Below are 23,427 nucleotides of genomic sequence, written 5' to 3'. Positions count from 1 at the left end.
TTTTGGGAGGGCCTGTGCAAGTAGCTGTAAGGGTCCTGTGACAGCCAGTGTTTCTGTTCAATTCCATGTGCAGGCATGTGATGTGTAACAAACCAAGGAAATACTGGTGAGATCACACTGAGTGACTGTTAGGCGTGATTTGGTGGGTTTAGTACTAGAAATGTTTACAGGCATCTTATTAACTAGGGGAAAACTTTCCGGATTATTTATTATTGGCTTAGTGTTCACGCTGCAGCTTCTACTCTATGATTCTGTCCCTCGTGGATTCCACGATTTCAAGCCTTAAAAAACTAAAACATACAGAAAATATCAATTTAAATTCTGCCAAGATTAGCATTGAAACAAACTCTTCTGCACAACTTTCTTAATCCTTCTGTGAAATTTTAATAATCCTTTTCTTTTTTCTTCCTTTTCCTGCCTCCTCCCCATTGACCTCAACTATGTGGAAAGTATCTTTGGAACATTTATTTAAAACAGTAGCTCAGAGTCGTGAGCAGACACCCACATACACTCATCACCTGGAGTTAAGTGCTTTAATGACAAACCAGGGTGTAGCGTAAATCAGTCTGGATAAAATAATTTTAATTGAGCAAGAGTTGCTTGTAGAAACACTGGTCAAGTTTGGTTTATTTTTGGTTTTGGGGTTTTTTTTAATAAGGGAAAAGATGATGCAAGTGCAAATTGTCGTAATGCTGAAATACTGTAGGTGTTGTTTCAGTGGGAGAATAATAGAGTCAGGACTTAATGTCTCTATCTCATCCTCCTGGTTATTTGAAGGTAGTAAAATCCCATTGCAGAGCACATGCTCAGACTTGCCACTACATTGTTTAAGTGTAACTACTACCATATGAATATTTAATTTGAAGGAAATACGGGGAAAAAAAAAAGGCTTATTTTTCAGGGCTTCATCAAACTGTGCTCACCTACAAATGATGCCCGAATTCCCTTCACATTCTGCCAAACTTAAATAAGAGAGAGCTTGTCAGGATTTTGAGGCATGCTACACATTTAGAAAATTCAGCTCTGAACTCTCTGGCTTCGAGACATCCTGAAGTCCATCATCTGTCCTGCGGTGTTCCTCAGCAAGAGTTGATCGAGCCTGACGTACACTGTCAGGCAAAACTTTGTCTTTGAATGGACATGCCTGTTCATGAGAAGGTAGTCTTATTTGGAGTAAAATCACTTCTTCTTACAAAGCTGGGCAGTGAAATAACATCAGAAATCTGCAGGTATGCCTTCATGAGAGCAGTCGCTAGCCCTCCACTTTAGGCATGTTTCCTATATAATATTGAACTTACCAGTAGGGACTTCCAAACTGGGAAAACCAACACGCACAGCACTGTATTTATACATCAAGTGATGTAAAACTTTCTGTTGCAGAAGGGGAAGTGCCAGATTTACTAAACCATGTCATTTCTGTAAAGCCTGCTAATCTCTTTTTCTTGTTTCTTTCCTTCCATCACAACATTAAATGCCCTGAGCTATCTTTATAATGATTTCAGGCAGCAATCTACATTGTTAGTTTATTTCCCCTGGGTATATTTGGTGTATTTTTGAAAGTAAATTTAAAAATTGCATGTGGATCCATTTGAAAAGAATACAGCAGTTTCCGTTCAATTTTGCCTTACGAGTGCCTCTTGCAGGCTGAATTACCAGAGGCACAGAACTTCTTGGAAACCTGTTATGGAACGGTAGAGTCCAACAGGAAAGGTGGTGTTAACACATCATGGCTCTGGTATTCCGTGCTCCGGGCAAAGACTTGCAAGATGGGGAAAGAAAATCACAAGTAAGTGATGTCTGCAGTTAGTCACCAAGTATGTGTAGGCAGATGCGCCGCTTCCACTTACGCGTGTGCAGGTCATTGAGCGAGGCGATGAAAGCAGATTGCCAGTTGCACCCTGAACTCTGAAGAGCTGGACTCACCGAAACCTTAGTTGAGACTGAACCTCTGATTTTTCTTGCCATTAAATAAAATCACCTAGAGATTAACAGGTCTGTTAAAAGCACATTTACTGATTTTGTATTTTCCAAACCAGAGCTGATTAAAGTGTTCAGCTCCAGTCTGTGTTCCCTCGTGCTTGGTGTTCATGTCTCACCTTGCTAGGGAAGGTGTGCTGCTTTCTGTCTTGCCTCTCAGTTCCACAGATATTTGTGTCTAAAAGCCACCACAGCCTTAAACATCATGACAGCTGGTGGACGATTGTGCATTTCCATATCTGGATTTCTAAAAGATTTTGCACATCTGTTTCGCCATGGCCTTAGTATTTAGTTTGGGTCTTACTCCATACTCAAACCAGAAGGACTTTTTGTCATCTTCTACCAGGGAAAAGTGATTGAATATCAGGCTTTCCATTTGTTAATAACTCTTTTTCTGATAGCTGTGGAAATGCTGTTATGACTGAGCAGAAAAATTAGATAAATAGCTTTGCAGTCCAGAGATATGTGCTCCGCTGTTCCACTGTTATTTTTAGAAGACTTGTTCTTACCTTAATTAAGCTCCTTGTTCAATTTTGGAAGAAAATGTTTGACTGTGTTCTGCGATATAATTGTTCAAATAAGAAATTGCCTTGCTCAATAAGCAAGAGGAAGAATTCAGGTGCTCAGCCCACCATGTGTGTTGCAATACGCTGAAATGCAAGAAATTATCCTCTTGACGGGGTTTACATTTCCTGCTGAGGCTTGAAGGACAAACCAGCTCACCAGTTTATGAAATCGGGTAAAGCTGGATTGTCCCTTGTCTTGCCTAAGGAAAGAGATAATAAGTATGAGACTATACTTTAAAAAAAGGGGGTGATCAGTTCATCTTATAAAAGAATATAAACAAGTCTCCTGCTGGCCAAGTGTGATGAATCGTATAGAAACATTGCATTTGTTCGTGTGTGGAAGGTGTTCCTGCTAAAATCACCCTCCAGCTTTCTGCTAAGTCACTGCACAGCTCTGGAAAAAGCTGCACATGCAGAGTCAGAGCTGGTGGATTTCACAATTAAACACTTCTGCTGACTTACAGGACTCTAATTCTTGATCAAGATGCATGACATGTTAGTTCGTGCCATCTGGCGTGCTGATTGACAGTCGGATAAACACAGAATTCATAAGGATTATTGTTTGATTCTCACAGCGTCTTGCATGTTTGACAGCCATGCAATCTATGGACCTTGGGATGCTTCTGAAATTTGCCTCTTTAGTGGCCTGGGTTGAGTTTGAGCTTCACAGAAACAAGGTTTCCTTTGTGTTCAGGTGGAGTAAAGATTTCACTGTTTGGTCCACTGACAGGCTCATATGTTTAGTGAAAAATCTTCAGTTTTACAAGGATGTCTGTTTTTAAGCCATTTCACAGAATCAAGAAAAATTTTGTGGAAAATGCAGTTTAATTGCAGTGGCCATGTTGAGGATGGACTGAGTGATAAAATTTTGGATGTTTTTGATGAAGTGTAATTCAGATAGAGTTGTAATCCTGGTGGGACAGAGGCGATGTGATTTCTCCCAGTAAATGAGGCATCTATAATAAATGGAATCCCTTTTTAAGGAACATGTAGCCCCAGAGGACACTGCAGGTGTGAAACACACACTCCTGCAGCTCGTGCCAACCAATGCTGCTTAAATGATACACTGGAGCACTATTTTATGTAAGTTGCCATCAGATGGCATAAATTCTCTGACAAGTCTTAACTACACTGAAGCGAGCATTCTTGGAATAGGTTGTAGTTCTGGAGCCAAGCAGTTAATCAGGTGTAACATGAGGCTTTGACGTGATTTACTGCCTGCTGGTAGCTTGTACTGGGACCGTATTGTCCTTCTGTATGTACTGTATAATAGTTTTAAGCTGTCCTTGGACAGAGCCCTATTGTAAACAAGCTGTCTGGCTTAACTGGGATATCCTGTAAAAATATGTTAATAAAAACTGAAGTCATTGTAAGGGATCCTACTCCTACTATTTCTGCTTCCCAAACTATTCCCACCAGTGAAGGGCAGCACACGCTCTTAACTCTTGCTGTGCTGATGCTCTGCTGGTGTTGTCATCCTGGTTTCCAAACCGCTCAATCATCGTGTGTGTCGTGTGAATTGTCTCCTGCCTCGGCTTACACAGTGCAGAAATTACCACCGAAATAAAGCTTATTCTCAAAGGGTCACATAGTTTTATTAGCACTTGTTTTACTTCATGTCCCTTCATGTCTCAGCTTAGTCGGGTCTATTGACTGAGTTCTGAGGTAGTACTTTATTTAAGTTAAAAGGAGTTTTTAAAATGAGGTAACTTCTATTGGGTATTACTATATTATGTCAGGTCCTTGTAGCCTGGAGCCAGTAGGTCAGGATACAACAGTAAACCCTTTATGGGGTGTAATTTTCAGAAGGCGATTCTGGAAAACATCGTCAGACATCATTCACCGAGGGCAACCTCTACTAGACTTCCTGAAAATGCAAGTTCTTGCAAAATGAGGGGTTGTTCCTTTAAATGGAGAGATGTGCTCTGGTGGGTTTAGACATGCTGAATTTCTGGAGGAAACATGCTGAAAAGTGCATGCTGAGAGTCTTCTCACAGAAATCACTGCATTTTATAGGCAGGGGGAAACGTTTAGGAGACCCTCAGAGGAGACGGTGACCTGCTGTGGAGACATTTCTGGTTTTTCCCTCTCTTCTCCTCACCCTAGAGCTCTGCAAAACACAAATCCTCTGGAATACAGGCACTAGGATTTTAGCAGAAGCTCAAAGGGACCCGCTGGTGGTTCTAGAGAGATGCATCAGTTCCAGTTTGAAATGGCCCCCTCCCACCCCACTCATTTTTGTTAAAGACAAACTTGTGATATCCTTCCTTTTGTAAAGCAATATGTAATTTTGAATGTAAAGCAGACATCAGATCTTTTCAGTAAGGATTTGGATCACCCCCATAGCTGGAAACAACACTTGTGGGTTGTGTGGTGGTTTGGGGAGGGGAGGGTTGTGTGTGCGCAGCTGTGAAAGACCATTAAAAAGTGACCTGAGCCCCCCTGAGAGCAAGCCTGGGATTAACTGTAAATTGATATTGCAGATCTCAAACACAAATTTCAGATTTCTGCATGGCAGAGTTTTCTAAATGTTCTTATTCCAGGCATTCTGGTTATGCTAATCTTTTCGTGCACTTTTAAAAATAGACTGCACAGCAAGCCATCAGCTGATGATACAATTTAATAATTGAAGAGTTAATCTTTCAAATCTGAATGAGAAAATGAATCCTTCCTGATGCATTTCCAGCATAGTAGTCAGTATAGAACTTATCTTTAAAAATAGGACAGAAAAAGGAGGACTGACAGTTTTGGGTTTATATTACAAAAGGAAAAATTATTTTTCATGCTTGGTTTTTAAACTTAGAAGCATATGTTGTCTTTGCTCTAGTAAACATTTGTCACTGAACGCTACAGGACTTACTGCCATGATTGTGCTGCGTAAAGGTTCAGCAGAGCTCAGGATAAAATTTGTCAGTGTTGGAGAGAATGAGACAGTGGGTCCCGATTGAGGTTTGACAGAAGCTCGCAAGCAAAGCTCCCGTGATGGGAACACTGGTTGGATGGTAGTGGAGAGGGCAGAAGGTCCTACATGTTTGGGTTGACAGACAACTGTTTCCCCAGTGGTGTTTTGGAGACCTTTGGGTAAGCCCATAAAGCACTTTGTCAGGTAAGAGTGACTAACTCTGAGGTGGCAGAGCGCTAGAAGCAACTAAACGCATCAAACAGCCCAAAATGGTGGCAGTTGGCCACCAGCGGGCTCTGTATGTTATACCTGTATTTGCAGTCCCTTGGTTACTGTCCCTTGAAAGAAGGCAGCCGGAAGGATGGAGGAGGCGGAAAACCATGTCCTTAAATTCACGTAAGTGTTTCATTTTTCAAAGGCCATGTTTTATTATTTCTCTCGATTCCTGTGAGTGGAACCAGTTCCAACGGCGCCGGAAGCAGCACTGCAAGAGAGCGATTGCTGCTTTTCCATGGGAATATGGAGCTGAGGAGTCAATGTGGACCTTTGTTGTCTTTTCTGGTTTTGTTAACTAGTAGTTTAATGAAAACACAAGGAATGGAACCTAATTCTTATAAGATGACTGTCTTTGGAGCAACAACAACAAAAGCTATCACGTAATGTTGCATGCAAATAAGCATCAATGACTGTTTAGGGGAAATACAGACAAATTGCTCATTTGTAATAAAAGAAAATGTTGCCCTCCCCTAACATACTTCTTTTTTGTTTTGTTCCTCAGCTTCTGTCTGTACCAGTTCTTAAGGGAGTCGCACAACCTGTTTTCAGCAAGGTAAAGCTGAAAGTTTTCCCAGTCCTGTAAAAACATGGTGAGCCATGGCCTTCAGAATATCATTTATTCACTCAAATGTGATAGTCATATCTTGCAAAACATTTTGCCCTAACTTGTCTATAAATTTTTCATTGACGTAGTTTGAATTCATCATTCATTTCCCTCCCCTAAGCCAATGAGACTCAGGAGGGAGTCATGGCAGAGGATTGAAGCCTATTGTATAATCTGGTATTTAAGGGGCATGCCTTTTGCATACAGTAAAAGCATCAGGGATTAATGAAAGCATTTTAGTGGATTTCTGTATTCACAAATTGTAGCAGAACCGTGATATCACTACAGGCAGCCTGACTACCAGGTTTTCAGACTGGGTGGTGCTACTCTATATTAGCAAGGGTAGCTTTTCTATGTGAAAAACAACAACACAAAACAAAACAACAAAACCAAAACCAACAAAGCCCTCCACAATAGTGTTTTTAGTTTTTGCGTTGTATTGTTATACTGTATAAGATGCATGCTAAAGCTAATCAAAATAATTTTGACAAATAGAGAATTTATATCTTAAATTTGATCACTTTGCCTTCTGTACCGATGTGTCTTCTAGCCTTTTTCTGAAAAACTGAAGCCACTCTAAAATGTCAGTTTTATGACGTACATAAGATACTCTCTGGATTCACAATAATTCCCAGTTAGTGATAAAATAAGTGATGTTTTCCCATAAATACATCCAACAAAAAGCATCACAGTAATATAATCGTAAGCTTATTCAGAGTTAAGGTAAGAAGACAAGTTAGATCTGCCTGTGACATGCAGGAAATCTCTTACTCTGTGTAATGCCTAGAAACCAGACTGCTCACTACCCTGAAAAGGTGATGTAAAAAAGGGCTGAAATCAGTTATATGGCTTGTAGCTCACTTTAAAAAAAAAAAAAATCCTTAAATGCTAGGGAGCCTCACTTCTCCCTTTCTAATGAGAGCCCTTTCCTTCATTCTGGCATCGTCAATGGGCCTTAGGCTGATTTTGGTACCATTTCTTGAAGGTCCTCAGTGCTGCTGGAGGGAATCATAAGGAGTAGTTATTCTAATACAGATGGAAATCAGACATAGTGCTCTGTCCAGGAGACAGTAGCCCTGTTCATAGCTCTGTTTATGAAGTCATTAAAAAATGAGGAGATTGACTTCAAAATAGAATGAACAGACACGTCCAAACTTGGTTAGAAACGGAACAAGTTGGACAGAAACTCGCATTTTCCTATAAAGTGGTAACTGTTTCCTATAGAGACCATATGGAGTCTGACAAGAATAGCTGAGACAACCCTAAAGGTTTTAGACATGAGCTTTCCTTAATCGTTAAATTAGTTAATGGTTTTCTTCCCTGCCACAATGAGGATAAAGCAGTTACAGTGAAGCACGTACAGTGGATGACACATGAACACTTTCCATGTAGATGTAAGTTTGCCTATCTGAGCAACGACATCAAAAGGTCAAACGGTATCCTAGAGACAATGGTAATATATGCATTTAGGCAGACCTTGGTCCATGGCTTACAATTCTTTGTAAAATCATTGCACGTTTGCAAAAGATGCATGGCTTGCAAAAATGAAGACCTACAGAATGTAAGATTTAATACCTAGCACTAGCCTAAATTGACAGTTTTAGGGCGTGGGGGAGAATTCTCATCTAATTGCTACCATGCATATTTTTTTTCAGTTTTCTGGATTTAGTTTCAAAGCGTAGAAATACTATTTTCCCCCTCTCCTGATTGCTCAAGACATTTTGATTATTAAAATACATTTTGTATAATTTCTTCACATAGCCTTACAGTGCCCCCTTTGAGCATCTGTTTGAATTGTTCTGAAGCAAGCAATGATTTCGCTGGCTTAAAATTTCCAAGACTGGATGTCAGTAGCAATGATTTTGGCTACTGTCTTACTCTAGTCCTGCCAAAGCAGAAACTCTTCAGGCTATTCACTTCTGACTTTTTTTTTTTTTTCTTTGGTTGAGGGGAGGGTGTCAAACCTTAAACCAAGAGATGCGTGATCCGGTGTTAGTTTTGATTGGCTTTCAGACTCATTTATCAACACGTGTCCCTTCCTCTCTGCAAAAATAGTACATAGGAGTTCCATAATAATGCAAAAAAAACCTGCTTGCTTTAGCAATGAGAAGGGATTGGAATAGGCCCAGCATGAAAATGTTACGGTGGTGAATATGAACCCTTGCAGCTAGTGTTTACAGCTGTAGAGGATGTTTTCTTGTAGTCATATTCTTGTCTTTGTGGTTATTGTTCTGAGTAACTTATTCTGTTTGCTCAGGAGATGTCTATGTTTGGCATCCCGTGGAGCTGGAATATGTAATACTCTCTTCTTTTTTAGGAACAGTACAGTGAAGAAAGAGAATAAGACAATATTTAACACATCCCTTGTGCAAATAAAGTGAGTTACCATAGATTACTGTTACGTTTGAAATCAGCTGTATCTAGCCGGTTAACAAGGAAAGGGCTGAGGGAAGGAGGTGCTGCCCAAGATTTCTTAACACATGTAATGGAAGGACACAAGCAGATGGACAGGATTAACCTTTTTTTAAATAAAAACAACTTGCTTTTTGTCTACTTTTTAAGTGCCAACTGAAAAAATGTGACATCTCAGATTAGTGATTAGCCTTTCTCTCTCTCTATATATATATATATAAAATTATTATTATTATTAGGACAACTGCAGCTTGTGCAAGCCATCCTTGTTCCACTCTGTTCTGCCACGACTGTGTCCTTGGCCGTATCAAAGGTGGTTCAGAAGCAGTCTGGGGGCTCTCGTCCATGGGTTCCACCTGCGTAGCTGGTGGGTTTTCTCCTAAATTTAAAAGGTCCACTGGCACCCAGCAGCAGACCGTTTCTCTTTTCCTTTCTCTTATTCAGTGTTTCTGTTGATCCTTTAGGATAATATAGCTTTAGGGAAGCAGTTTGCTCAGCTGTGTCATAATCTTCTGCTAATGAGGACAGGCAAGCTGTGTGTCCTAGAGGAAAAATTTGCTATTTAAGTGAAAATTTGGTTTCTTGTGTTGGATATCAGTGTGGTGGTGCATTTAACCCTGTGTGAAGCAGCGGCACAATCCTGCGCTGTGCTTGGGCTTCAGGAAGTTTGTCTTGCTTTACGCCTTTTCTTAAGTACAGAGATTATTCTAAACATATTTTGACATATCTAAATTTTCTAAACGTATCTAAATGATTCTAAACAAGATTCCCTGAAACAGGTGCCTGTTTTGAAATATCCATGAATTTAACTAGATTTCCTAAAAGTTTGGTTGCAGCAAGGGCTGAAAAAGCAAGAAGAGGCTGCAGAAGGAGCTGCAGCCCTTCTTCCACTCCAGGTGGAAAGGATGGAGAGGACTGAAATGAGTATCCTAGACAAGTAAAAATACACTTGTCCCTTAATTATTTGAATCTTGCTTGCAGAGGATAGGGCTTTGTTTCTGCAGGTGGCTGAACATATTAATTGGTATTTCCTACCCCCTTATATGCACATCATTCTGTTGCCACTTTTTTCTTCAAAAACTTCAAAGATTAGACTGCAGTATTACTGAAAAAGTTGATAATAGAGATGCTCAGTGAGCCAGAGCAATAAGAAAGGTGTCTACCCTGGGGGAAGGAGCCGGAAGCCCCAGGGTAACTGTTTCATCAGCGATATGTCCGTGATTAACAAATTCGTAAGATGCTCTTGTGCAGCAGCCCACAGAACAGATCAGTGAGTACGCATTTGAAAAGCCTTGTTTTAGTAGATTAATATTTATACAGGGCTATTCTAATTTCACAGCTGGTATTTTAGTGTGTGATCTGAGCCACTATATATGAAAAGCATAAGTACAAAAGGCTTCATAAAAATCTAATATTGATAGAAGTAGTTTAGTGATAAACTATTTGCATAAAAGCCTTTTTATTTTAAATTAAACACCTGTATGGTTTTTGCAATGATATCGTAGCTGTAGACTACTGGCATAATAAAAAATTAAAACAAACAAACAAAACATCAAAGAACACACACACGCGTGCACGAAAACACCACCACCCCCCCCAAAAAAAACCCAAACCAAACCAAAACCAAACACACTAAAAACCCAAACAAAATCCTAATCAAAGCATAAGATGAACTTATATAAATTCGTCTCTCAAATGAAGTGACTAGTTTTCTGAAGGTTTTTGTTTTAAAACTGATGTGATATTTAGTTTCTGTCTTTCAGTATGGCTTTTAATTTGGAATCCTCTGCTCCTAACATGCACAAAGAATAGCAAAAACACAGCTAAAGTTAGTACATCCAGTTGTGTTTGTGTTATTACCTTTGGCACAAAGATTCAGCATCTCTTTTTAGCTTTTAGATATAGAAGCACAAAGTAAAAGCCTTTTAGAGTGAGAATTTGCCTTTCTCTCTTCCAGTAAGGCTCCAGGACAGTTTCTTTTAGTCTCTGGATTTACAAGGACAGCCCAAAACTTGGCTTAGGTGGCTGAGACAAAATTGCATCAAATTCTGAATGTTTTGCTATCTGAAGTCCAGATTTCAAGTTCAGCCACCGCCACTTGGGATAAGCTCATTCCTTTTGGCCTCACTGATGCTTAGCAAATAAAATCTGGCTGTTCAAAAGACCGAGGACATGATAAACGCAGATATTGCCTATATCACAGCCTGGATGTTTAAACAAGAGCGAGTTGTTCATTAACATTAACTTTAAAAGAAATCCTTGCTTACACCTGAGCTTGATTAAGGCCTTGTGCTGCTCAAACTGCACTGTCAGGAGATGAACAACTGCAGACTAATCAGGGTTGAAATCCTAGTTTCTGCTCTGAAAAAAAAAAAAAAAAGAAAAAAGAAAAAGGAAAAAAAGCAAACCCGAGGCATTTTTGTCACAAGCTTTGAAATCTCAAAGTGGCAACAGTTAGTGTGTGTTTGTATGAAATGTGCGGTGCTCTCTGCAGCGCTTGCTCATTCCTCTGAGCCCATCTCTGCTGGAATTTCTCACAAGGAGAAAGTTATGTGCTCGTTAAACAAGAAAATGTAAATTAATGTCTTTAGTAGGAAACATGCTGAATAAGGATCTCCTACAGACCTAGTTCTGTATGTAGGCAGAGACAGTTTCTGGATTTAAGCCATTCATTTTTCTCCCTATAGTCAAAAACATTCATTATAGCCTACGTAGTTTTACTTGAAGTCTACCAGCTTTGTTTGTAATAAAGAATCCAGCCTTTTGGAGACTTTCCTCTCTTTTTTGGTATGCTATCTTGATAAAGTTTCCAGCCTTAATTCTTGTATTATACCATGGTAAATGTGTTTTATCCATCCTTTCATCGCATCACAGAAACTCCCTGTCCATGAGTGTTCTTTTCAAGGGCTTGAAAAGCAAACGTATCCTCAGCATCTGGGTCTCGGTTGCCTGTTTGCATTGCTTATCATCCCGTCTTTCAACAGCCAGCACCTTAGTGTGATGCTAAACCATTACCCAGAGTGGTTCCCTGTAAGGTACGGTGTGGTAGCCCTCATTGTGCACCCTACAGGGAAGGTTTTTCTAGAATTTTCCCTTCTGAAGTAACTACCAGATATAAGAGGCAGTACAGTAAGTAGCCTTGACCAGTCTGGACCATTCTCCTTCTTTTGTAAGGGGAAGGCACCTTTTTTCCTCATCTGCTTCCCAGTATTTATAAGATGTACGGCAGGAACAATACTTGTGCTCTACTAAGTCCAAGTCTAACTTCCCCTGGCTCCTGGGATGGGTGATGAGTTGGAGGAAGGGCTCCTTTTTTTCCCCCTCTCTTTCTCTCAGGACGATTCTCTCATCAGTTTTTTAAGGCAAAAAGAGTAATTCATTCCTTAAGCAGGTGCTTCAGAGCTCAGAAGCAAATTATACAGATGAAAGAGCAGCTTTCTAGTTATTTTCTCTGTGTCAGTTATGCTTTCCTAAAGAGAATAATCATAGAAACCACAGGATCTTGTATGAGCCCTTTCTAGCTGTGTGTTATATTAATGCAGTAAATCAGTTTCTTTCATGAATGTGATTTTTCTGTGTGGAAGCTGTTGGGTAATTTAGTCCAAAGTCAACTGAATATCTTGAGTTACTTCAGAGATAACGTGTCCTATGGATGGTTTCAATTAACATTTGTTCAGGGCTGTCTAAAGCAAGTATCTAGTCTGCTTGTTTAGTGAGTGTCAGAAATATTTCTATTTATGCACATGAATTTCAACCTTCAGACCTGTCGCGGTTTGGCACAGGCTTTTAATTTATGTTCTTCCATCTTTACCTTTTTTTAGCCTGTATTGGAAGTAGGCACAATACCCAGGGCTTGTGGGATGGTCAGCCCCAAGCCTGTGCATCTGGTTGGGGAACAAAAATAGTCATCTTTGTTAAAGCAGTTATTATGGATTTTACAGAGTGTATTTTCAATGTTCAAAGCCTGGTTCAGCCCAGCTCTTCTGCTTCAAATTAGCAGGCATTTAGGAACAGGACTTAAACATGAACATGGTTTATGCAGTTCCCTGGCTGCAGTCCTTCAGAAAGCAGCAGGGCCTTTTTGGTCAAACCAGTACTGGAGATAAGGATGGTTTATTACTCACACAATAAGAGTGTTTCTTAATGAGTGAATATGAAATAATAAAGTAGATGTTTTGAAGAAAAGACGGGCTGTGAGATCTATGAAAGCAAATGGTTTTTTGTATGTATTGTAGGACAACACATGCATAGGACCAAACACCATAAGTATATAGAACTTGATTATAACGTATACATTTTGTTTGTGTAAAAATGAGATTCTATATATTACATGGTATAATAATCACAGAGAATAGCCAAATCATACACAATCAGTGAATGCTGGAAGTGTTCGTGTAAGTTACATTTTGACAGAGAGTAGTGATTAATCTGGTGACATTTAATAAAGTATTTTCTTGGATTCAAACAGGGAGAGGAACAGCTTGAGAAGCTGCACTGATGAGGAGATAAAAGGGCAACGCAGAGGTAAGTTGCATTGATGTGTTCACTCTGTTCCTGTTTGGACAGAGTTAAAAGTTTGGCTTAGGCATCAGTTACATCACGGTTGCCTTGCTGCTTCCAGCAGAATTCCAGCTGGTTCACGCTGGAGCAGCTGGGGCCGGATTCAAGATCCTTGAGTCTCCAGCATCTCTCACAAGCACCACATTCACCTATGATGGAAGCAGAAACACACCATATACACGTTATTAATTTGCTTCTCATCGGCAAAAATTTGCACTCCTAAAGAGTTCACTATGTTGTAGTAAAGCTGGGGAACAAAGAGATTGCCGTTTCCCTGCATATAAGACATGCATAATCCCCAGTGAGCAGTTAACATTTGGGGAACATAGGAAGGACTCTGGTGCTAGCGATGTCTGCCTGGCATGTGCAGGCACAGTCTTCACAGCTGGGTTACCTTCCCCAGACTTTGCTTGCAATTAAGCTGGAAGAAAAAATTGTCCTTATGTGCCCTGGATAAGTTGATCTCTTTTCTTTAGCGAGCAGGGGAAGCGGAAGGCTCTCGGGCTTACAAAGTTACTAAGATGGAACTTCCAGAAACATCTTGCTTCTGAGTTCTTTAGCCATTGATTTTTCCATGCTGCACTCCTCTTTATTATTTATACTGCTCTCATTGTTGCTACCATTCATAGACTGGGGGACAGCCACCAGAGAGTTCGGCTGGATTGTCCATCTGTCTGCACTTTTGCTTGGAGCTTTTGAATCCTCCACAGCTTAAAAATTGCAGAGTCTTTTAGGATGCATAGTTGTTTAGGATGAGACCTTTTATAAGATCATTCTCTTTTAAACTTCCGTTGGCTTAAATGGTGCAACCCCTTTTCTAACACTGTCTTCCGTCAATTACTTCAGTAAGAAGTGGGCTTTCATTTTCCAGATTCTAGTAGAAACTGCAGACCAGTTTTAAATAGTGGGAAAAATAATAAAAAAGCACAACTCCTCATTAGAAGTCTTGATAAATATATTGTAGAAATTTCATAGCATTTCATAGCATTTCATACTACCACACAGGCATGGTCATTCCCAGTGTGCAGCAACTTGTTAAGCCTCAATATATGGCATGTAGGATTTATTATTGTAATATACTTGGTTTAATTCTGAAAACAAGTCTGCATATACCTACAGTTCAATTCCAACGGTTCTGTGTTGGATAATTTTGTTAGCAAGAATAGTCATAATCCAATATCCTCAATCCAAGGACAAGTTTTTGTTCCAAACAGCGTCCTTGATAAAAGGGGACCATACAAAGCACAAGAACATCTCATTGCTACGTTCATATGCCTACAGGAAGAAGGATCTCCATATAAGTGCAACTCTCTCTTTAACACATCCCATATTGTGCTTGGGAATTCACAAAAAGGCATACATTACAAACCCAGGCTTATCTGTGAGAAGTATCTAAAATCATAGAATTGCAGAATCATTTCAGTTGTAAGAGACCCTCAGGATCATCAAGTCCAACCATAAAATGGGGAAAGAATATCCACCATTACCGTGCTGCAAAGATTTTTCAAGGTGTGTATCCCAGTATGCACGGAGATCACAGTGCGAATACTTTACTGGTGATGTTTGTCTTTTTGGTGCACAAAGAGACTCTTCTCCCTAGTGCTACATGGTTTCGAACTGAAGATTTTTCCCTTGACACTTAATGTGAGGACAGATCTGACGTGAACTTTTGAATCTCGCAGGACACTGGGCCTTTACCTCCATTAATTATGCTTTTTATTATTTGCTTGGGGGGGTGTTTGTGAAGAGGTGCATGCAGCCATGGCTCAAAAAAGTTTCTTTTTCAGAGAGAGGGAAGATTAATTTGTTGTACTAGGAAATATGGGACCCTCTCCTGTCCCGTAAGATCAACAGTACAATGCTTTGGGCACGTGGGGGAATATTACTTAGGAAGTCTGAAATTGCAAGCGTTACCTCTGGCAAACCCTTCCTTAAGTTGCTGAAAAACGTTCACGTTTGCAGAGTTACGGGGTGACAATTCAGAAGGTTCTCATAGCTTTCTTACAATTTTTTTCCCCGCCTTTTCCTTATTTCAGTATGTGTACTTTTTAATGGAAAAGTGGAGACATTTGGGTAGTTTGAGAAATCTGTAATGGGAAGAGTTCCTAAGGCAGTTTAGCAGGGAAAGTTGTATATTGTTTGTTTAAAAAACAGGAAGAGAAGAAGATCCAGCAGCTACTGAGTCCATTGGACCATGTAGGACCTGCTTCCCTGGGGAGTCCATTTTTCTGTGCTATTTTCCTTGGCTATCACAAGACCATTAGCATGATACATACAAGTAAGGCTTGGGGACTTTGGTAGCTTGCGTCATGTATTAATACCAAACTGATTGCAAGCCTGAATTAGCCAGGAAAAAAGTGAATGCTGCTTCTCAGATCCTGTCATGTGCTTAATGCCAGCACACCGGGTGAACTCCCCGGGGGCGACCTCTTCTCTTGGACTCCAAGTCTGGACCCTCCGGGCTGTCTCACGCAGGTCTTTGCTGTGAAGGACAGACATGCCGAGCTAATTGAAGGCATATTGCTGCCTCTCAATGAAAAAGGAAAGTCCTTATTTGGCAAAATCAGGAGACTTTATGGCAAAATGGAAAACTGACGGTGTTTTGACAGGTGGGAATATAAATCCTGTAAAAGATCCTCAGTTGGAGAAGGTGGATGATCCACCTCCATCCTGAGTTAACCGATGCTTTTCAAAGCAGCGGAGGAGCATTCCAGCGCATGGCTGTACAGAACCATCACTTTTTCGTTCTAACTTGCACACAATTTAATTTGCCACAGGTGGGTGAAAGATGAAACCTGTTCAGTTTTTGCTTTCTGGTTGTCCAGTCACAAAACTGGAATTCTTGGGGCTGCTGGCAGCTTGTTTATTGAATCATTTACTCATGCTCAGACAGAACTCAAACCTGTGGCCATTTTCCATGACAAAGAAGCCAGAGACTATTATTGTTAAATCCCTGTGCTCAGTCTTGGAGCAAGATTTCCTGTCATTGTCTTACGAATATTATTTTTGGTTTTTTTGCTTGAAGTGGAAAAGTATTGCAACTGCTGTAGAGTATATTTCCATGACTCTCAGTCCCACTGATTTAGAACAGAGATGTAGCTGCAATGTTTTATGAGGGCGCAGAATTTTCTTACCGCATATAGGAAAAATGGCTAAACTTGGTGTTGTGACCAAGCGTGAGTTTAGAAACATGGACATCTAAATTGTGTTTTCAGGTCTGTCAAGGAATTGCTATATTTTTTTGGTTGGGTTTTATTTCTTGGCAAGGTTGCCTAGGAAGTACTTCTAGCCATTAACTAGTGCTCTTCTAATTGCCGGGGATTGTCATAGGCAGATCTAAGGACTTTGAGTGTTTGATTTGTGTTTGTCAGTCAAAACGAGTCCCTGAATCTCTGCAGTTTTGCCCTTGCAATGTTAGCAACACCTAGTTTTACAGTAGGCTTGCTTGCTTGGCTTGTAGGCCTTAAGGCTGTAATCAAGGGACTATCTGCCCTGTGGAAAGGTCCAAAAAGCGAAAAAGAAAATTTTTAAAAAGGGTCATCTGTAAATAAGTGTCTCCTAAACTGCTCGATGTACACGGATGTCTGCCACAGCTTCTGCTGAGTCTGATTTGGGAGATGCAAAACAGGGGTGCAGCCACATTCCCCTTTTCTCTCTGAAATTGCTGTTGCCAAATGAAGCCTCTGCCCTTTCAGAGTGGCCTAAATAAACCATATTTAATGACTCAGTAGCTAGAAAATCCCCTTAAAAATCCTCTGGGTTATATCTAGTGTTCAAAAGAGACCTGAAATGTGTGCTGGATACTGATTATCCCTGATCTCTTATATGGTCCAGGATATACCATTTGGCTTTAGAAATGAGCCATTTCTTAAAGAATTCTGAGTATCTGCCTGAGCATCTGTGACCAGACATGTCTTTTAGCTTATTTTAGATGGGATTTTTTATTTACTGCAGATTGGGTCAGTGGCAATTATGGTAGTTCAGTAGATGTAGTGAAAAGAAAAAAAAAAATCTAGCTTGAGTTGTGATACCCTTTGTACTAACTTGTGTTAGGGCCACCACACAGGTTACAGGACCAATGTTTCTTATTAAGCCAGGCTAAAGCAAAGAGTGTAAAATATAGCAACAGGCTGCTAATTCACATTTTATGAAGAGTGAGAATAGAAAATTGCCCCAGAATAAGGATGGATAATGAGAGATGTTCTTTCGCACAGATCTGAAACAAGGGAGGAATGGAGTGCTGGAAGGCCAGGGGAAAACTCTGGATATTTGTGGCTCATTTCTTATAGAGGACGAGGCAGCCTCACGAGGACGCTTAATGTTATCTGTGTATGTAAGTGCTACCACATATGACCAGCTGTTACAGATGGATATTCTTTCTTGCAGGAATCTCAGCATCAAATGTGTATAAAGAGCGCGTCTGAGAAGCAGGAACCATCAGCCCTTCTGAAGCGCAGTGGCAGGATATTGGAAGCAAAGCTATACTGTTTTTTCCCTGTGTTGAAGCTTCTCTTTGGATGAAAGGGAGAATATTAAACTCTGAGGTAGAAAATTTTGTATTTTCATGCCAATGCGATGACTTACGATAGCTTTAATGGGTAAAGTTGAAACAGATACTTCATTAAATGTTTGCAGTCATCGTACTGTCATGCAACTTTCTGTTCTGGGTGCATTGTTGATAAATAGTGTTGGCTTGACAGTAACTCCTTTCCTTACAAAAACTTGAATTTACTTTTTATTTAGATTTGGAGTAAAAGGAAATTACTTTTTTTTTTTTCTTCATTAATTGAGAAAGAATGCAATAACGATGTCCCGGAGCAGCAAGCTGAGTCATGAGCAAAGCGCTCAGCCGAACGGAGAACGGGGCGAAAGGAGGGAGGGGGTGACGGTGCTGCTCAGGGATGGTTCTTCCAGACCACCCCAAACCTGAATTCTCTTCCTGAGAGCACCTGCGTCGGAACTGGCGCTGCTTCCATACAACCGAGCTTAGACCGAGCCTGCAGGTTTTCAGTGGGAAAGATATTTTGTTGAAACAGTTTTGACCACTTCTGATGAAAGCAGTCATTGTTTTTACTGATAAATAAATACTTAAGGGCAAAACAAATCTTGGGAGCCAAGCATCTGCTCAGAGGATCTACAGATAATAAACCAGTGATGAGTCTATGCATTAGTGGGGCTGTAGGGCTCTAGTTTCTAGAATTCATCCAAAAGCTGTCTCTAACATTTATATAGTTACAGATTTGCAAATTTGTGTGAGAATGCAATATCTTTCTATATGCAGAAGGGCTACTAAGGAATAGTATACGTAACTGAAAATATAGTATTGACTTTGAAATAACGGGAGTGTTTTAATGAGAAAGGCTTCTAAAATGCATTTTGCACCTTTACTGTATGGTTCTGATCGTACTGAATCTGGTGCTGCAAGCTGCATTTCTACCCCATACAAAGAGTTTTGCTTGTGTTTCTGGAATTCAGGTCCTCTTCACTGTTATCTATCAAACACAGGGTTCGCTTGTAGCTGAACTGAAGCTTATTGCTCCTTAAAAATGAGCCAGCTTGGAAACGGGGCACCAGTTCAGCCCTTTTCACCTCTCTCAGGAGCAAGTGGAGTGTTTAGGTACGAAGGGCACAGAAAAAGCCAGATTTACCTTTCACTCCTTCTTTTTTTTTTTTAATGCAATAGTTAGTTCTTTTTGTATGTAATTTGGTCAGCTTAAAAAGCCTACTCACAGTCATGAAAAAAATAACAAAAAGATCGTGTGGTAATTGCTTTCTTAGGAAAAAGTGCATGTGGCAAAACTTTTCACGCGGGTTGTTTTGCCAGGAAGTGTGTGAGTGTAATATAAAGATCTAAATACTGCCCTGTCTCATCTGTGCCTTGGGGAATTTTTATGGGGGTGGGGAGAGATGTCTGCTTATTTTCCCTCAGACCCAGTTTCAGGGGTTTTAGGGTTTTTTCTTTCTTTTTTTTCCCCTCTTTTCACAGAATGGGGAGTCGCCCTACATTGTTGATGGCTTATGGTGCTTATCAGGGGCAGGATTGGGCAGATAAGATATGTCAAAGCTTGCTGTAAATACTTTTGGGTGCTTACATTTAAAATGCTGGTATGTTTTGAGAAGGTGCTGAAAACATTATTGCAGAAATGTAGTTGGGGATGTTGCATTTCACACTAAAATAGGTCAGTCTTTTTGTTTAGTTTTTGAAGGCTAAATGTGAACAATACACAAAAAACCCCGATTAATGCCAGGGTAGAGCTGGGGAGCTTCAAATGTTTACAGGTGTGAGTCGTACAACAAACGGGATGGGTGTGCACCCAATTCCTTGCAGCACATGGGGCAGACCTGGGGAGGACCTGTTGGGGTGGGTCCAGAGGAGGCCAGAAAAATGGTCAGAGGTCTGGAACAGCTCAGCTATGAGGAAAGGCTGAGAGTTGGGGTTGTTCAGCCTGGAGAAGAGAAGGTGCTGGGGAGACCTTATTGTAGCCTTTCCATACTTAAAAGAGGCCGATAAGAAAGATGGGGACAGACTTTTTGCAGGACGTGTAGTGATAGGACAAGAAGAAATGGCCTCAAGTTGTGCCAGGGGAGGTTTAGATTGGATATTAGGAAAAAATTCTTCCCGGAAAGGGTTGCCGGGCATTGGAACAGGCTGCCCAGGGTAGTGGTGGAGTCACCATCCCTGGAAGGGTTTAAAAGGCATTTAGACAAGGTTCTTAGGGATGTGGTTTAGTGCTAGCATGAGGTTAGGTTATGGTTGGACTCGATGATCCTGAGGGTCTCTTCCAACTGAAATGATTCTATGATAGGACAAGGGGTGATGGTTTTAAACTAAAGGAGGGGAGATTCAGGCTGGACAGGAGGAAGAAATGTTCTACGCTGAGGGTGGTGAGACCCTGGCCCAGGTTGCCCAGAGAGGTGGTGGATGCCCCATCCCTGGAGACATCCCAGGCCAGGCTGGACGGGGCTCTGAGCAACCTGATCTGGGTGAAGATGGCCCTGCTCATGGCGGGGGTGGCACTGGGTGAGCTTTGGAGGTCCCTTCCAACCCAAACTGGTCTGTGATTCTATGACTCCGGCTCGGGGGCACCTGCCGTGGCTCAGCCCGTGCGGGGCACCCGGGGCACCCACCCCGGCACAGGCCGAGGCTGGTGGTGGATTTGGCTGGGGGTGGATGCAGCCGGTCCCCGGCCCCGGGGCGGTTCGGGTCGCTCCGGAGCGCTCCCGCCGGGCGGCGCTGCGGGGCCGGGGCCGGGGGGGCGGCGGCGCCTCCGCCCCTCGCAGGCGGGCGGGGAGGGGCCGGGGCTGCGGGCGGGGAGGGGCCGGGGCTGCGCCCGCTCCGCTCCGCCGCGGCTTCTCCGGGCGGGAGGCGTCGGGCAGCTGCGGGACGGCGGGCAGCGCCCTCGGGCTGCAGAGGTACGGCTGTCCCGGGGTCCCCCTGCCCGCGCGGCCGGCCCCGGCCTCCTGTGTTGGGGGCTGCGAGGCGCGGATCCCGGGATGGGATGCGGTGCGGGCCGGTGCTGCAGAGGCTTGGGGTTGGGGGGTTCGGCGCCGGGTCCTTTGGGAGAGGGGAGCGGCGGCTCCGGGGTCCGGGTGCCGAGCGCGCGAACCCCGGCGCCTCCTGGGCGGCTCTTCCCGGGGCAAAACCTGCGGCTTTGGGGCGGTTTACGGGAGTTGTGGCTCTCGTTAGCGTGTGGTGAACGGCTGCGGGCTTGAGGCAGCTTAAATTTAGGCACGAGCGCTGGTGTGCACACACGCAGGGATGGTCCGGATTTTACCCTTTAAAATAAGAGTGTGTGTGTGTGTGCGCCTTTTCTGGAAAGAGACCGTGGCATCTGTTTCATCTTGTCTAAAATAATTACCGTGTGTGCATGTCTTCGCTCGGTTCAAAAGAGCGGGCTCGGCTTTGGGAAGAGGGAAGGACCGTGGGAAGAGCGCCCGTAACTTGGAGCAGGATGATAAATTCAGCCGTCGGGGAACTTTTGGAGGAGAGTCTTAGGGGAAGTGCTTTCCAGGGCAGGGTTGTTGTCCGAAAGAGCTTGCCTTGGTGCAGCCTCCCGAGTAAGACCATCTGTCTGCGCCTACGGGGGCTGAGGCTGTCGGGATTCGGGGTAGGACATCTGCTGCCGCTGTGTTTTGGGAAGGGCGTCCCTTTGTTCCTTGGAGCGGCCGGACTCCCCCGCACAAAACAAGGGCCACCCTGGCAGGGCCCACAGGGCTGGTGGGATGGTCACAATGTAGGTGCAGCACTCACTCGTCTTGCCCGTGGTACCTATGCGTGCGTCTGTCCATCCACATGCACGGTATTTGCTTTTTCAAGTAATTTAAACTTCTGCAATTTCAGGTGATGTGGTTAAGTCAGTTGCTGTGTATGTAATCATGACTGCCATCCAAAAGGACAATCGTAACAGTATGAAATAAAAGCTAGCTGCTCTTACAGTGTTTATTGGAGAAACTATTTAAGATACATCTGAATTGGGAATTTACCACTGGAAGATGTGAAAGTCAGGTAAAATGGCTGACTCTGCAATTTTTATGTTGAATCATGAGTTTCCCATATCCGGCTGGTCCTATTGTTAATTGTGAACTAAGGCTGGCAACGAGCTGCCCATCCTTCCCTGGATGAATCATCACTTTGTCAAGCCCTGTGTCAAAAACAAGGCTTTCCCCAAAAGCATGCAGAGTTAGGGAACAAAAATAGTCTAACCCATCTGTTAAAGTAGAGTTCAGCGCTTGGTTGCTTTAAAACGTATTAAAGGTAACGATGTCCTTCTCTTAACGTGTTTTTATTTCCAGTCGTCCCAGGCTTGAGTTTCAGAATGTCTTTAATTTAGTGCTTAATGCAACATGCTGCCTCTGGCTTGATATAGTTGTAGCTGGCTTGTCATAGTTGTAGCATTCCTGTTAACTCCCGGAGTAGCATCCAGTGGTCACCACTTGTGTCAGGGTTTATCATCGAGTAGCGATTACTGATGTGTTGGTTACCACAAGCTTCCCCCAGTCCTTGGGAAAGAAGATGTTTCTGGAAACACCTTTGTGGTGTTTGGTGGTGTATTCCGTGGACATCCTAACATCTTCTGGCTCCGTATGGGCACCACAAACAGATTGAAACAGATTGAGTGCTCTGCAAGACGAAGGTGAAAGAAGTCGTAAAATTGTCTTGGACTACAGAAATGCAACTTTTTTTTTCTTTTATTTCTTTTTTTTGTTGTTTTTTTTTTGTTTTTGTTTTTTTGTAAGAGACCTTGTTAAATCACATCTGTGGGGAGGAACTCCGTGAGGAAAGGATGCCAGGTAGTTTGATTTAGCTGTGTGTGTTGGCTCTTTCAAATGTTGTGCAAGACTTGATGTAATTCCCTGCAGAAGGGCAAATGCACATTGCAAGCCTACTAGTGCTTCTGGGGGAAGGGAAAATAAAAGTCTGGCAAACGAGAGGAGGAAGTGGGAGAGCAAAATTGGAAACACAAGCAAAGCCATTAATTTTTCCCACTGTGCACTCTGAAGAAACTGCTGGCAGTGTCGTGGTGATGCTCTGCCTCATGGAAGTGTCATGGACTTGCTTCACATGATCCTCTGAGATCATCCGGTTTCTCTGTGGGAACAGAAATTCCTCCTGGTTGGAGTCCGATCTCATCTCCCTTCTGCAGCAGCAACAGCGGTGGCTTGGGAATCGGGGAAGAAGGTGGAGAAGGGGTGGTTCGGAGAACAGCTCAGTGCTCCTGTAGGACAGGACACTCTCGGGACACCCTGAGTTTCCTCCTTTTGCTTGTCCTGTGTGGTCAGAGCCAGGACAAAGCCTTTTAACACCCAAAGTTAAGCGCAGTCTCGGTGTGCTGAGCTTTCTTAGTGCAGCTCACGCGTCAGACTATCCTATAAGTCTTACCTTATATTTCATTCATCCTTTTTATTGTGCTAACGAAGAACAAACTGAAATGGAAAATGGTGACTTGAGTGATTATATGCGTCAAGCTCAGGGAATTTCCTGAGTTTGATGAATGGCAAAAATAAAGGCTTCCCCCCGACCCCGCTATGTACTTAGTCTTTTAAATTCTCAGAGCCTTCTTACTTGGAAATAAAAGGCATCTAAGTATCTATCCTGTTTGTTGAGAGCAAAAAATTGAGGAAGGCTGCAG

The 23,427-nt window shown here is 42.3% G+C and overlaps 1 protein-coding gene across 4 annotated transcripts in view; it reads left to right on the top strand.

The window, feature by feature from the left end:
* Window positions 1-17,803: 17,803 nt before the first annotated feature.
* The window catches only part of MYO1B (myosin IB), a 111,423-nt gene continuing 105,799 nt past the window's right edge, over window positions 17,804-23,427 (top strand). For 2 of the 4 annotated variants that reach the window (XM_065637659.1, XM_065637658.1), the window contains exon 1: window positions 17,810-17,841. In XM_065637659.1, the coding sequence (XP_065493731.1) occupies window positions 17,815-17,841 (27 nt within the window). In that variant the 5' untranslated portion in view covers window positions 17,810-17,814. Of the gene's footprint in view, window positions 17,842-20,637; window positions 20,711-23,427 lie in introns of those variants that run through there. The other 2 variants (XM_065637656.1, XM_065637657.1) reach the window with 2 other exon arrangements.

The sequence above is a fragment of the Caloenas nicobarica genome, chromosome 6, assembly GCF_036013445.1.
Source record: "Caloenas nicobarica isolate bCalNic1 chromosome 6, bCalNic1.hap1, whole genome shotgun sequence".
NCBI lineage: Eukaryota > Metazoa > Chordata > Aves > Columbiformes > Columbidae > Caloenas > Caloenas nicobarica.
Note: the sequence above shows the minus strand (reverse complement) of the source record. Positions and strands in the feature narration are given on the sequence as shown.